General features: G+C 40.9%; 1 protein-coding gene across 3 annotated transcripts; it reads left to right on the forward strand.

Moving 5' to 3' along the window:
- Positions 1-5,128: 5,128 nt before the first annotated feature.
- Positions 5,129-9,083, forward strand: LOC128440227 (uncharacterized). Of its 3 annotated transcripts, XM_053422882.1 has the most exons (7): positions 5,129-5,314; positions 5,835-5,966; positions 7,112-7,191; positions 7,555-7,762; positions 7,899-7,934; positions 8,450-8,534; positions 8,648-9,083. In XM_053422882.1, exons 2-7 carry the CDS (start codon positions 5,884-5,886, stop codon positions 8,861-8,863), a joined length of 708 nt encoding a protein of 235 aa, XP_053278857.1. In that variant the 5' UTR covers positions 5,129-5,314; positions 5,835-5,883; the 3' UTR covers positions 8,864-9,083. The 3 variants fall into 3 exon arrangements, 2 of the variants coding, with proteins under 2 accessions (XP_053278857.1, XP_053278866.1); XM_053422891.1 differs by lacking the exon at positions 5,129-5,314 and having other exon boundaries at positions 5,722-5,966; XR_008338491.1 differs by lacking the exon at positions 7,112-7,191 and having other exon boundaries at positions 7,555-7,934.
- Positions 9,084-14,350: the final 5,267 nt, after the last annotated feature.

Here is a 14,350-nt window from a genome sequence, read left to right on the forward strand (position 1 = left end):
TTAAGGTGGACAGTGAGAATGACGACTTAACTTGTTAAAGAAAACCTTATCCATCACTACCCCTTGCCTTTACTGTCGGAATGTTTATCAGACAGTGTGTAAAAATCACTCAGATAATAATAAGGTGCATCGGATCTCGGATGTAGTTGCTGAGTCTGCGTCTCTGCTTTCTCTTGCCATCTGTATATGAGACCGAGAGCTGTTGTGTTGCAGGTATGGCCTGCCCCTTTAAGGAAAGTTTGTAGTGTGTGACGTAGTGCACCAGGGTATTGTGGGAAAAGACGCTAAAAGTGTGTTTATAAGGAGAAGGGACGGAGCACCTAGAGGTGATGCGAGTGTTGCTCCTGCTGTATATCCGAGAAATAAAGTGGCCGCATTCCAAGTAAAGAAACATCTCCTCCTCCTTCTTCACGGAGCGGTCCGGACGGCTGGTTACCGGCCAGACAGCGAGCCAAGATAACCAGTGACAGGGGCGGCTCCTGGTACAGGCGACATAGGAGACTGATTTATCACGACGTGACACATGCAATGTAAAACAATACATTCACGTCACACCATCATCCTCTAACCCCGGGGACTCACCGGAGGTAGAAGCGCTGCGAAAAGCGCTCCGCTTCCTTTCCTCGCCCATGTTAAATACTCTGGCTGTTCGCACCGGCAGCGTAGTGCCGGGAAGAACCAGGAAGCGCCGCAGCCACACACACAAGCACATAATCTCCTGTGGGGGGGTGGCGGCTACAGGCTTGCGTAGGTCAGTCACCTGTGAAGACCAGAATCATTTACCCCTGAACCAGCGCGGAGAAATGATGATGAAATGTAATATACATTTTTTTTAATATAAAATGAAATATAAAAAAAAAGAATTAAATTAAATATATATTATTTTAATTAAATTAAATATATATTTTTTAATTAAATTAAATATATATTTTTTTAATTAAATTAAATGGGGAAAAAAAAAAAAAAAATACTGCGCGCGCACATTCTGCGCAGAAGCCCATTGCGCACATTCTGCGCAGAAGCCCATTGCGCACATTCTGCGCAGAAGTCCAATGCGCAGGAGTTGCGCGCGCAGCTTTTTATTTTTTTATTTTAATTTTTTTAATTAAATGTTTTCCTATTTTATATTTAATTAATTTAAATTAACATAGTGTCAGATATTTTGCAATTAATAGAAGAAGTCCTGCCAATTTTAAGTGTAACATATTGCCAACTTTAAAATGGGAATGAGTGGGATTGGAACCCGGGTCGCAGTTGTTAGGGACCGAACACTTTGCCGACTAGGCCACTTCAGTTGTTAGATATCTCCCGGGAACTAAGCAGATTAAATAGATGGACAGACTATCGTGTGTGTGTTGGTGTCATTTTATGCTGCTTTTGATAAACAGTTCAGAGAAAATATTTTCTACTTTACGACATATATCTGACAGCCTTACTTAAAAGTTACTTTTATATTTTTGGCTTTTAGATACTGGATGAAACCTATTGTTAGAGAATAACCCAGTTGTGTGGTACGGAGCCGAGACACTGGCCAGAGAAGAAAACACTTGGAATACGTTGCTTGTTTGGTCTGCATATGTGTGCCATGAGTGATGGGTAACGTAGTGATAAGTCTAGTTAGCTGGTTTCGGTTAGGCTAAATCGCGGACATTTTACGGGCACTGAGCAAAGACATGGTGAAAGCATTCGATTTAGACAGCGTCTCTCCTGAGGAGAAAGTATTGAAATGTCCCGAGGGTCAGTGAACAGGTAGGCGTGGGGCACGTGACAGTTATAGGCCAATGGCTGTAGGGTTTTGTGGGATGCCAGGCTCTCATTGGCTGATGAGTTGGCGTATCAAGGGTGAATGAGGAAGGGGAGTGAAGAGTACAGTGGTGGATGAGAGGAGTGTCAGAGTTACGAACAAGAAGCGTGTCGTGTTCGCTGGACTTTAATAAAGTTACACATTAAGAGAGAAGTTTCCTGTCGTCTATACGCGAGGACGCTACAATATGAACGTGTTTACCGTTCAAATTCATTATTTGTCATTGAGTTGCGTTCAGTTCATCGTTCTCATAAAAGTGAACGTGTTCAATGAGCGCGTTCTTTTGCGTTCGTTCATGCACAACACTGCAGAGGACACTGGAGACTAATGTGTTCTGCGCTATGTTCTATGTCATTTTTAGAACATGTGGGGATGATGTTTGTCTTCGCTTCTCGTATTCACTTTGTTTTTATTATTTCAAAACATGTCACTGGTTATTAAGACAGCTTTATATTAGTCTGTATCAGGGTCCCCGTTAATGCTTGAATACCTGTAGAGAACTTTTCCACTCCAAGAAATAAGCTGTAATTTGAATATAACTATATAAAATATCCTGGAAAGAACTTTAATAGTGTTTTAACAGATCGCCCATTTAAACTTCATGGGGTCTTTTGTTTGAAATGTAACTCCCGGTTTGTAAGAAGCTGTGGAGGACGATAGATATCCATAAATATAGGCTGTAGGCTTTGACAATAACTCACTGCTTGCAGTCAATATATGCAGTATGATTTTCTTTCATTTTAAATTGTTATGGAGTCGATTGTTTATATGAGGGATCCATTATCTGTAGCCAGGGGTGGACTGGCCATCTGGCATACCGGGCATCGTCCCGGTGGGCCGTTGACCCCATAGATATATATAAAGACTAGATGTCTTCCGGCGGAGTCTAGAACGTCATCACTGGCGGCCATCTTGCCACAGGCAGGCTTTCTGGAAGGATCTGTGGAACCTGAGGTAGGGTCAGTGATCTGCTCAAACACTTATACTCTTATCTCGCTGAAATCTTGACGGATTTACAAATGGTTTGGTTTCTTACAAACGTTATTAATGTGGTTATAATTCTGGAGGCTTGAACATGTTGAAATCGCAGCTTTTCTCTCCGAAAAACGACTTAATCGTGCAGCTTAGTTGTGTACCACGGCTAGGCTAGGCTAGGCTAGTGCCGAGTAATTTTACATTTATGGGAGAGGCAGAATTGTTCTTTCTTTTCAATATAACTTAAGCTGCACATGATTTAACTGAGGTTTCACATCTTGCATTATGATTTATACAGGAAATTGCTGACTTTATTGCCAGTGGACAAGACCAGCTTCTTCCCGGCTGCAACTGACCCCCATCTGTCTTTGACTCTTATCCCCACGCCTCAATTCTGTGTTACATTTACACACACTACAGTTTATTGCATATTGCACATCCTCATTCTGTTCTGTTTTGCATTTACATCTTGTATTAATTTTGTTTTGTTTGTTTCATGTATAGTTATTTCTTTCTTATGTGAAGTCCTTATTGTGTTTTTGTAGTACTTATTGTTTTTTGTTTTTTTTTGTTAAATGTATGCACCTTTTTTACCAAAGAAAAATTCCAGGTAGGTGTAAACCTACTGAGCAATAAATCCTTTCTGATTCTGATTCTGATTCTGAAGATGCCAGACTTTTGTGCCGCCTACGGATGCTCCAATCGCCGATGTCTCGAAACGAGAACCCGTGGGATCACCTTTCACCCGTAGGATATTATGATTTAGTTTTAGGATAATCGTTAGTTACTCATTGGAAGTATGTACAGGAACAGCGGGGCTATGGCATAATAGTATTGCTAGATTGTTTGGACACCTTTTTATTGTTTTTAGTGTGGTTCTTATTCTTAATTTACATACATACATAAATGAAAATCCGGAATGAAAATGTTGACAATAATTTAAATATCTGGATACATTTCTCACTTTTTTTTAAGGTTTCCCAAAACCAGAGAGAGGAGGAGGACGTGGGAGGTTGCCCTAAGAAGGGACGGTTTTGTTGCTTCTGACGGGACGCTGCTCTGCAGTGAACACTTCAGGAGTGAGGACTGAAATGTAAACCATTTCAAGATCCGATCACCACAGCCGGTACAATCAACGTCTCAGTCAGACCGGAAATAGAAAAAATTACGTTCACAAAGTCGATGCGACTCACCTAAGAATCACCATTATCATATCATATCAGCGTTTTAGGCGAATATCACCAGCCTCTTTAGAGGTTAGTAAATATTATAGATTTGTATTGATTTCACTGTTTTTTGGGTAATTTTTTATGTCGGCCCTCCATCTGTATACCTCCAAAGTAGTCTAGTTCTCTCTAGAGGGTGGGAATTTTCAACATGCAGCATTTCTTTATGTATATTTGTAAATGGAACTCTTACACCTTTTTTTTTACTGCAAATAAATGTCACTTTTATAAAAAGAATGTTACTAATATAATACAATAATTTGAATTATGACTTGTTTAAACTAAACATGTGATAATTCAAATTATTTTATTATATTAGTAATATTCCTATTATAAAAGTATACATATCTCATGTTGCCATTCTGTATGTTGAGTTTTAGTAGCCTATATATTGATTTAACATAAAAACCTTGTGCATTTGTGTATTTATTGCCCCTATCTATTCTGTTTAATGATATTTCCATATGAAAACCCATGGTTATAATTATAATTATTCATAAGTATACATCTCATTTGTAGAGGGAAATCTTGTACCTATTTTTAAGAACATTATTCTATTATTTAGATCATAACATAATTATTAATAATTATGCAGTGTCATAACTACATCTCCAGCGTTTATAACAAACCAAACCGTTTCAAAATCGGTTGAAAATTGAGCAAGTTATAGTTAATTAAAAAGTACATGTTCCACTACCAACACAATGTTATGGGTGAGCGAGCTGCCTGTGGCAAGATGGCCGCCATGTGCGGACGTTCGACTCCATTGGCCAGCAATGCGGACGAGACATCTAGTGTTTATATATATCTATGGTTGACCCAATGTGGGCCGGTCTGGTCCGCTCTGGGGTTGTTTTTTTTCTCTTCTTCCTCTCTAAATTCCCTCCAATTGGGCCGGCCAATTGGCTACAGAGGGCTAGCAGTGTGTTGCCAGTATCGACACATATTATTGGTCTGTTGTTTGCCATTGTCAATCAGTCATGGGCTGACAGGCTCAGAGAGCCCTGACAGTGCTGTCAATCACAACACAAACCAGGGTGGGGCGGGACCTCATTCCATTTTGGGGGGGGAGTCACGGGACGGGCTGCTGCTGAGACAGAAACTTAAAATGGATAATAAGAGTAAAAAACGCCCGGGTGGCGCTGAGAAGCATCGGGAAAAAAAGCTGAAGTGTCTGGAGGTGGAGGCTGCTAAATGTGGCAAACTGACGGACCTGTTTGGTGCCGGGTTCACCAGCCCAGCAGCAGCAGGTGCGCCGGGAGACGAGCGAGGAGGACTCGACAATGATGAGCGAGTGGAGGCAGACATGGTAAGTAACGTTGGCCTGGGGCTGGCTAGGCTACATTTTTTAGACATGTCCAAAACAAAGTAGAAAACGTTTTTGATTTTGTTTTAATTAGCCGAATTGTGATATTATGGGTTATTATTGTTCAGATGATTTAGCTAAGCTAGCTAAGAGCTACTAATGTCGTTTACTGTTGCCATAGCATCAGTAAACTTTCTGAGCTGTAAATAGAGATGAGAGTGCTTATGTGTTGATCCTTAATGGTGTGATCATGTACACTAAATTATCAATTATTACAGGTTGTTGTGACATATTTGAGGAGTCGTTCTCCCTTTGTTTTATATGTGGACATTTGGGACCACTGTTAGAATTGTAAGTTTATCATGTATTTTTTAATGTATAAATTCATACTTCATTATTATAATAATTTTCAAAAGGTTTTAAAAGAAACACACATCCAAAAAGTTCTCAACTCTAGGTTCAGGACAGAGGAAAACATTTTCTTTATTTTTCAGACATTATAATGTATCCATGTCCTTCTCAGGTTGACCACTTGACATGTGAGAGCCTGAGGAGTTGTTCCCCCTCTGTCCATGTTCGAGGACTTGCTCTCTGTCTGCCTCCACTCTCTGCCTTCACTGTACCAAAGTTTGTCTGTTGAGTCTCCTCTAGTCTGGTGAGTTTATCATGTTTTATGTTTTATGAAATCATACTTAATTTGTGATGATTAGAGACATTATAATGTATCCATGTCCTTCTCAGATTGACCACTTGACATGTGAGAGTCTGAAGAGTTGTTTTCCAGACACAGGTAGAGCTGGCAGGGGCGTCACCCTGGGCCTGCCCTTTTGGGCTGGGCTTCAGCTGCAGATCTAAAGGCTGCTTCCAGGGGCATGGGGCCCTCAGCCTTTGTTTTTCTTTGCTTCTGCACCTTACAACATACATCACACCTTATTTTCACACATCCAAACACTGTTTACACCACTGACGCGTAACATATTTTACACATCCCACTACGTAGTTAGAGCTATCTTGATTTGGAGTTAAATACATTTACTTTTGGCATGAGAGGTTTGTGTGTGGCCTCCCTTCTTGTTGCCATCTTTGAGCTAGGTGGTAACAGTAGTATGCATGAGAGAAGACGCCGTGAGATTTGTGGACTTATATGTGGTGTCCGTTGATAATGTAGTGGGCTGGTCTGGACAGACAATGCCAGGGCTGAATTTTTGTCCCAGTCCACCCCTGTATTCAGCTGAGGATTCCAGAAGTCTGTGTGTATTTGGAACACGTGTCTTAGGCTTCACACTTGACATGTGCAGTTTTGAATTTGATGTGATTAGCACACACAGTAGGTTCAGTATAAACAGTATAAACAGCGCCTTGCGGTCAGAGGGGCTTGGGCAGCGTGCCTCAGTCTGTGGACCGAGATGAACTTATCTTCTGCTCTGGCAGATCCTTTTGATAATTATGAATTTTTTTTATTTAACAACATCAAACTGACCTGAGCGTTCGTGTGTGTCGCAGATGCTGATCTCCCTCATGGCGACACCATTCACAGAATCATTATCTTAAGCAATTTGTCCACAAAATAAAAGCACATTCTTAATTTTGTTGCTAAAATACTTTATATCAAGCTGAATTACAGAGCTTTTATTTTGAAAACTTGTGCCTGAAGATTGTGTTTGTTACTTTATGAAAACTGATACTCCAGTTTGAGATTCACTGAACGTTGAGTAAACAGGTGAACTGCTCTTTGTGTTCGTCGGACTTTTCTTGCCACAGCTCAATTCCTGAGGGTCATTCTTTCTTTCTCAATTTCAGCAAGATAACGTGCAACCAGCATCAGCACCGGCCCAAACAGCCCCTTCCAAACAGGCAGGTTGAGAACATCCACTGCTTGTGTAAGAACTATTCTGATACTGACCTAAAAATGCAACCTTAAATATTCTTGGTGCGAAACTTTACCTACAGAACCAACCTGCAGAGCTCTTCTCCCTCTACCGGCCTGTGACGGTGCATGTGGGGTGACGTGGCCCCGCTGAGCGATGGGACTCGTCCCCCGTGTCCTCTGCTAATCGAGGCTCTGCCTGTCTGGGTTAATTGCGAGAGTTTAGTGAGGGTGGGACCAGGGGCGTTTCTAGGGTTGAAAGAAAGGGGGGGCTTAGCCGCTAAGGATGCTGAATGTTTGCGCCCGCAAAAATTCAGCATCCTTAGGGGCTAAAAGAAGTAGGAGTTCAATCTTGCCTTCTATTTTTCTTCCACAGATGGCGACATAATTCTGAAGACCCAAGCCTCCCCTGTGTTTACGGATGACGATGTCACCTTGTGTTATCAGCATCAGAGCGGCAAACACAAACAAACCAGCTTCTTTAAAAACGGAGCATTGATTGACTCTAACAGTTCGTCCGGTTCAGACCGAGTCATAAAGATGACTCTTAAGAATGTGACACGGGAAGATGAAGGCTTCTACAGGTGTGCGTCAGACAGCTGCAGAGTCCAGAGAGCTGGTTATCAGTGAGACCAGACAGAGGTCAGCTGAACATCATCACTCTGCTGTGTGTTCTATAGAAGTGGATCAGTGTCACATATCAACTGTTGTTTCTTTTAGGAAACTTCACATCAGAGGAGACTCCAGCCTCCACTGGTATTTTTCTTATTCATATACATCTACTTGTTTTGGAGGAAATACTCAATATTAATCAACACATTTTCCATTATTGAGTGAAGCCTTTTGGTTGTCTGGTTCTCCTCCTGCTCTGTCTTTTCATCAAGGTCTTATTTCATCAGGAAGATCCCTCAGGATCTAATGAGATGAAAGAAACTCCAATGGGACTCAGTAGAGCGCATATTCACCAAGGCCCAGCAGTCCCCTTAAATACAATCAAGCTGCACCAAATTTCACACACTCATAGATATCAGTCCTCTACATACGGCAGATTTTTTTCATTAAGGTCCAAGAATTATTCCCTAGGAAAACGTTTTAAAAGCACAATGTTAAAGAAAGAGTTAAAAAATGACTGGATCGGCTTAATACCAAAATACAGTGGGCCCTTTCCTGACACTTACTACATCTGTCTGCCAAGTTGATTGGAAATCCAATTGTTGTGGTTATTATAACAGTTTTATTTATTTAAACAAGTATTATGTCGTCTTGATCAGGTTCCTGGAAATGGATCATTGCTTCATGTGGGGTTCTACTTCTGATCGTCATTCCTTTGACTGTTTGGCTCGTTTGTCACTACAGGTTAGTATTTATAAAATTTTCATCCGTCTTGACTTCCTACTTTCTACTGCATGAACGACAAGCCCAACAGGTGGTGAAGTAAATGATTCACTGCCTGTTGTATTTTCTTGAAGGTACCAGAAGTTCTGCACTTGGAGCTGCTGGCCTGTTTCCAAACAGGAAGTTCCAGCAGGGGTGCTTCCTGCCACCAAGTTGGATGTGACGGAGGTGCAGTGGGACCTGTCGTGGATGGAGATGTCCAACCTGTTGGAAAAGGATTCTTATTGTGGCACTTAAAGGGAAACACTCTTCTGAAGCCCAGAGACTTAACTATTGGGTCAAACCTATGAGAAAGCTCAGTCAGTGCTGCAATTTGTAGTATTTGATGGTCACATGTCAAAATAGTGCTACCTGATATATTTTTGAATTGAATTAAATGAGATGTTTAGGATTTATAAGGATGACTACATTTGCTGATGGTGCAGATTTGATAGCTTCCAATACAAATGTTATTGTTTCAGTTGTCACATTTGTCAATGTCAATACTCTTGCACATTTAAACGTCTCTCCTTTGAGTACATTTTTAAACTAAGAATCGTATTTGTTATATCTTATTATCTAATCATTAATATAATTGACTGTTCTAAATCATTTTACATGTATCATTTCTTCTGTGTTTGTTCGAGGTTCCATGTTGTTTGCTCCCTTTGAATCGTTATTTGCTATTTCTTGTCGTCTGAAGTTATAAAAGTCATGGAAATCGTCGTGCTTGTTTTATATCTTTTAAGGCAGAACAAACAACTACCAAGAAACTAGAAATAACTATAAAGATTAACCAAACAAATGAAGTTCATATATTCCAACAGCCTCTATAGTGGTCAAACCAGTTAGGCCTCATTGATAGACCATGTTAGCTACCAATTTGTTGCATTTTGCATTAATAGATCACTGCAAACAGTACACGTCTTCTTAAATAGACCTAAAATCAACTTTAGACAGAAAGATGTTAAGAATCTCCAGTACTAAGAATCTAAAACAGTAAAATTAACTCTGAGATGTTTTTGAAATCCGACCTTCAAAATCATACTGTCATGCCATGTGTAAGGTAGGGCAGTCGGTGGATGAACAGAATGTGTGTCCATTCATCGTTGAGGAAGATATCAGGAAGTCCTACTGACAAACATTGTTGTGCATTTTAAAGAACAAAGTATTTTCATGTGAGAGAACAAGCATTTCAATGAAAACTAGGGCTGCGCAAAATGATCAAAATGTCATATCCTCTTGTAGAAGTCATTTCATATCCAGTTAATCATATGTATTGTAATTGGTCATCCGTCTCCGTGATTCTTTAGGTTTTGTTTGAGCTCTGAGTTGAATTACTCTCATCCATAGACACCTATGAAGGTATTTTCTGCTGCAAAACACTTGTGCAATGGAATTTGTGGTTGTAGAAAATCGTCTTATCTTAAATATTCTCCATACAGTGTGACATGAACCTCTTGGTAAAATAATTTTAAACTATTTAAGTCTGAATTTTGTTTGGAAATATCCTGGGTTGTATAATGTTCACATGTTCATTTGTGATGAAATACTGCGGCTAAGAGTTACACGACGAAATGAACAATGTATTTTGTTTCATTTATTACATGCATATGTTAATGTATATAAACATATATGTAAATATATATTGTATATATATATATATATAATATGTATATATATATATATATATATATATACATACTAAGACAAGAAGGTGATAAGACAGGAGCCATTAAAAAAATTAAAGATCAGATGCTGCAAGAATGACGCAATTAAAAGTCCACCAAAATGAAACGTCCTGTTTTTATTTACAGAAATAAATTATCGCAAAACTTCCTCATCAGTAGGTGGTTATATCACCATAGCAACCAGATGCTAAGATTTGAAATAGAAGATTATTTTGATTGACAGGGACACTCTCTCAATACCTCCTTTGATGCTTTGATGAACAGCATCAAAGTTGGTATTTTGATAGGAGACCTCTGATTGGCTGTTGATTGCTTTAAATACTGTTAAATTTTAAGACAGCTGCTATTGCACTCTGACCTTGACTGAGGTAAGTCATGTCTCACCCTCTCTCTGTGTTTACCCAGCATGCTAACCAATACAATTCAGGCTCATTATTCAAGTTTGAAATTAAACCACTGTATAATATGAAGCTTCTGCTGTTACATGTTGATAATGTGCGGTTTTCTGTTGCTTTTATGACAAATGTGAAAATATTGTTGCTGGCTTCTTTTGTGTTTTCTGCTGCTTATCTTAATGAGTGATATGTGTTAACGTGATGCTAAGTAGCTTTAAGTCGCCGAGGCCAGGCAGAGCGAGGCATTGTGGACAAAACACCTGTAGCACCAGGAAATGTTCCCATTTCACATCTTATTCTACCAAACGATGTGTTTTGTAACATTGGGAAGATTAACCTTGGTGTTTAACTTTAGTATTTAAGATAAAGTAAAAAAACAACAGCTTCCATCACTGCCAATCAAATTCAGATTCAAATTCAAATCAAAGGGGCTTGGTGCCATGGTGATTGATGAGGGAAGTTTTATTTCCCCAAAAAATTTACTGGTGATTTTTTGGTTAATGTGTAGTTTGAATGTGTTGAAGGACAAGTTGACGGAAGCTTTAGTTAATGCTAGGAGCACATTACATGAGGTGTGTAGCTCCTTTAAGGAAAAAAACAATCCCTCTCTATTGGGTCTAATGTTATTTCAGAGAAAACTTTTCTGGAAGGAGCATCAACTTGCATAACTTGCTCACACGGTCCCATTTTTTTACTCTCACAAATTTCAAATATATCTGTGTGTCCGGCAAAGTCTTGGAATTCTCCCGATGTCTTTATTTCACAGATAGGACTTATAGTTTCTGAATTATAGTTGTTTGAGTGGTGCACTCAGAGTTTAGATTTCTCTCTTCCCAGTGAGGAGAGAGCAGTTGCATTCAGTTGAGTTTCCATGGCAACCAGATACACACGTAGCAGGAGGGGAGTCTCTCTCTCTCTCACTCTCTCTCTCTCTCTCTCTCTCTCTCTCTCTCTCTCTCACTCTCTCTCTCTCAATCTCAATCTCTCGCTTAAACCAGCCAGTCTGTCTCTCTCTCTCTCTCTCTCTCATTCTCTCTGCGTGTGTCTCTCTATCTGTGTCAATTGTTTTATATTGAATGTTTGATTGATCAAATTCACCTAAATCTTACACACTATTTCATCCTGTCACCTGCAGACATAAAGCCTTTTGACTTCAAGTTCCAGACAAGAGCAGAAACTTCTTCGGAAAACAGTGCATCAACTCATCCAACAGCTTCTTCAAAAGATACATCTACTCTCTGTGGTGAACCATGGAGAAACCAGATATTCTGAAGATCCTCAATGACGAACTCCTCACAGCCTACAGGAGGATCAATGCTCTTAAGGAGGAGGTGTGGCAGCTGCAAGACCAGCTTCAAGACAGAGATGAGTTCATAAAGATGGCGGTGAAGATGGAGAAGGAGAAGGAGAAAGAGAAAGAGAAGGAGAAAGAGAAAGAGAAGGAGAAAGAGAAGGAGAAGGAGAAGGAGAAGAGGAAGGAGATTGAGACCGAGACCGAGAAGGAGAATGAGATCCAGGCCCTGACGGAGAAGGTGGAGCAGCTGGAAAACCAGCTGAAAGAGAAAGATGTTGTCATAGCGAAGGAGGTGAAGAAACGGCGCGCTCGCCTCAGGGCCTATCTCGACTGCCTTGCTGAGCTAACTGACTGTCAGGCCAAGGTTAAGCTGATGGAAGCAAGGCTGCACCAGGAGCCACCCCAGCCTGATACAGGATGTAGCAGTGAGGTGGAGGTGGAGAAGGAGAAGGAGAAGGAGAAGGAGAAAGAGAAGGAGAAGGAGAAGGAGAAGGAGAAAGAGAAGGAGAAGGAGAAGGAGAAGGAGAAGGAGAAGGAGAAAGAGAAGGAGAAGGAGAAAGAGAAAGAGAAGGAGAAGGAGAAGGAGAAAGAGAAAGAGAAAGAGAAGGAGAAAGAGAAGGACAAGGAGAAGGACAAGGAGAAGGAGAAACTTGTGACGATCTACAATGTCAAAATCCTCCGAGCCAACAGGAACATTTTGATTCTTAAGGAGGAGGTGTGGCGGCTGGAAAACCATCTTAAAGACAGAGATGATATCATAAAGATGGCGGTGGAGAAGGAGAAGGAGGAGGAGAAGGAGAAGGAGACGGAGAAGGAGAAGGAGAAGGAGAGGGAGATTAAGATTGAGACTGAGACCGAGAGGGAGATGGAGACGGAGAAGGAGAATGAGATCCAGGCCCTGACGGAGAAGGTGGAGCAGCTGGAAAACCAGCTGAAAGACAAAGATGTTGTCATAACGAAGGAGGTAGAGAAAGGGCATGCTCGCCTCAGGGCCTATGTTGACTGCTTGGCCGAGCTCACTGACTGTCAGGCCAAGGCTAAAATTCTGGAAGCAAGTCTGCACATGTGAGCAGTGAGGTGGAGGTCAACATGGAGAAGGAGAAAGAGAAGGTGCTTGCTTCAGGGCCGAAAGGAGACGAAACTGCAGCAGGAGAAAACTCCAACTATGGGACTGAGCTACAGAAAGGAGGAGGCCGAGATGAGCTGGAGGAGAGAGAAGAGGTGGAGAAGCCCCCGCCCTCACCCTTTTTCTACTCCTCAAAACAAACCCCTCCCCTGTCCCCCTTTGTACATATTTGAAATGATCTAATGATGTGTTGTAAATATGTTAAACTTTTTGAATAAAAATAACAAGTATAGTAACATCTACCTCTGTCTTTCTGAATATACACACAGGATTCATTGATCAATTAACACACTGTTGGAGTGAAACAAATCAGTGTGATTCATTTAGTTTGCTACCATTCATATGAACACAGCAGAGCATAGACAAACAATGTTTCTTAACTTTTTTACATTTGGTCAAATCTATATATTAATTATGACAACAATACAATAATAATACTATCATCTCATCTGAGGGCCCACCCATCACACTGACCACGCCCATCTGACACGCACACACACTCACGCACACACACACATAACACACACACACACACACACACACACACACACACACACACACACACATACACGTACACACACACGCATACACACACACGCACGCACACACACACACACAAGTCATTATCATTTATATATTTACTGTATATATACACATTTTTTTCAATTTATTCATGTTTGAGGTCAATATCAGATCAGAAGACATGTTCATGGCCCTGAAGTCAATTTAAAATGACATGTAGCATGTTAGAGTTATAAATAACTTGTCCATGTGTAAAACAATAGTTTAATTAAAAAAAAAAAAAATCACACTAATTATTTTGGGGGGCTGAAGCACATTTTAGGGGGGCTTCAGCCCCCCTAAAATGTGCCTAACGACCCTCCCTGTGAGACCCTCAGCCTCACAGGGAGCCCCGCTGTCATTAATCCTGTGCCTCCTCACAACTGCTCATTATGGGATGCGTGTAGCACTTATCCTTTGAGGGGCAGCAGGGGGAGCTGGAGCTAATCCCAGCTGACGTTTGGCGACAGGTGGAGTTCACCCTGGACAGGTCGCCTGCGAATCCCGGGGACGACATTCAAAGACAAACAACCATTCATTCACATCTTGAGTCTCCAATTACCCCCCCCCCAGTCTGCACGAAAAGAAAGAGTTGACGTATGTGAAGTATATAGCGTATCGAACCACCACCCACGACCCTTAAAGGATGAGCGGAGAAGACAATGGATGGATGGATCTGTAGAACATCACTAACTTAGCAAAGCGTCCAATCAGATTCCTAATCACCGTCT

Source organism: Pleuronectes platessa, chromosome 1 (assembly GCF_947347685.1).
Source record: "Pleuronectes platessa chromosome 1, fPlePla1.1, whole genome shotgun sequence".
Lineage (NCBI taxonomy): Eukaryota > Metazoa > Chordata > Actinopteri > Pleuronectiformes > Pleuronectidae > Pleuronectes > Pleuronectes platessa.

Bases quoted from the DNA above. Each gene is read 5' to 3' on its own strand.
- LOC128440227 (XM_053422882.1), top strand. From the start codon at position 5,884: ATGTTCGAGGACTTGCTCTCTGTCTGCCTCCACTCTCTGCCTTCACTG. The intron at 7,192-7,554 runs GTAAGAACTATT...TTTCTTCCACAG, and splicing joins TGAGAACATCCACTGCTTGT to ATGGCGACATAATTCTGAAG. The intron at 7,763-7,898 runs GTGTGCGTCAGA...TGTTTCTTTTAG, and splicing joins GAAGATGAAGGCTTCTACAG to GAAACTTCACATCAGAGGAG.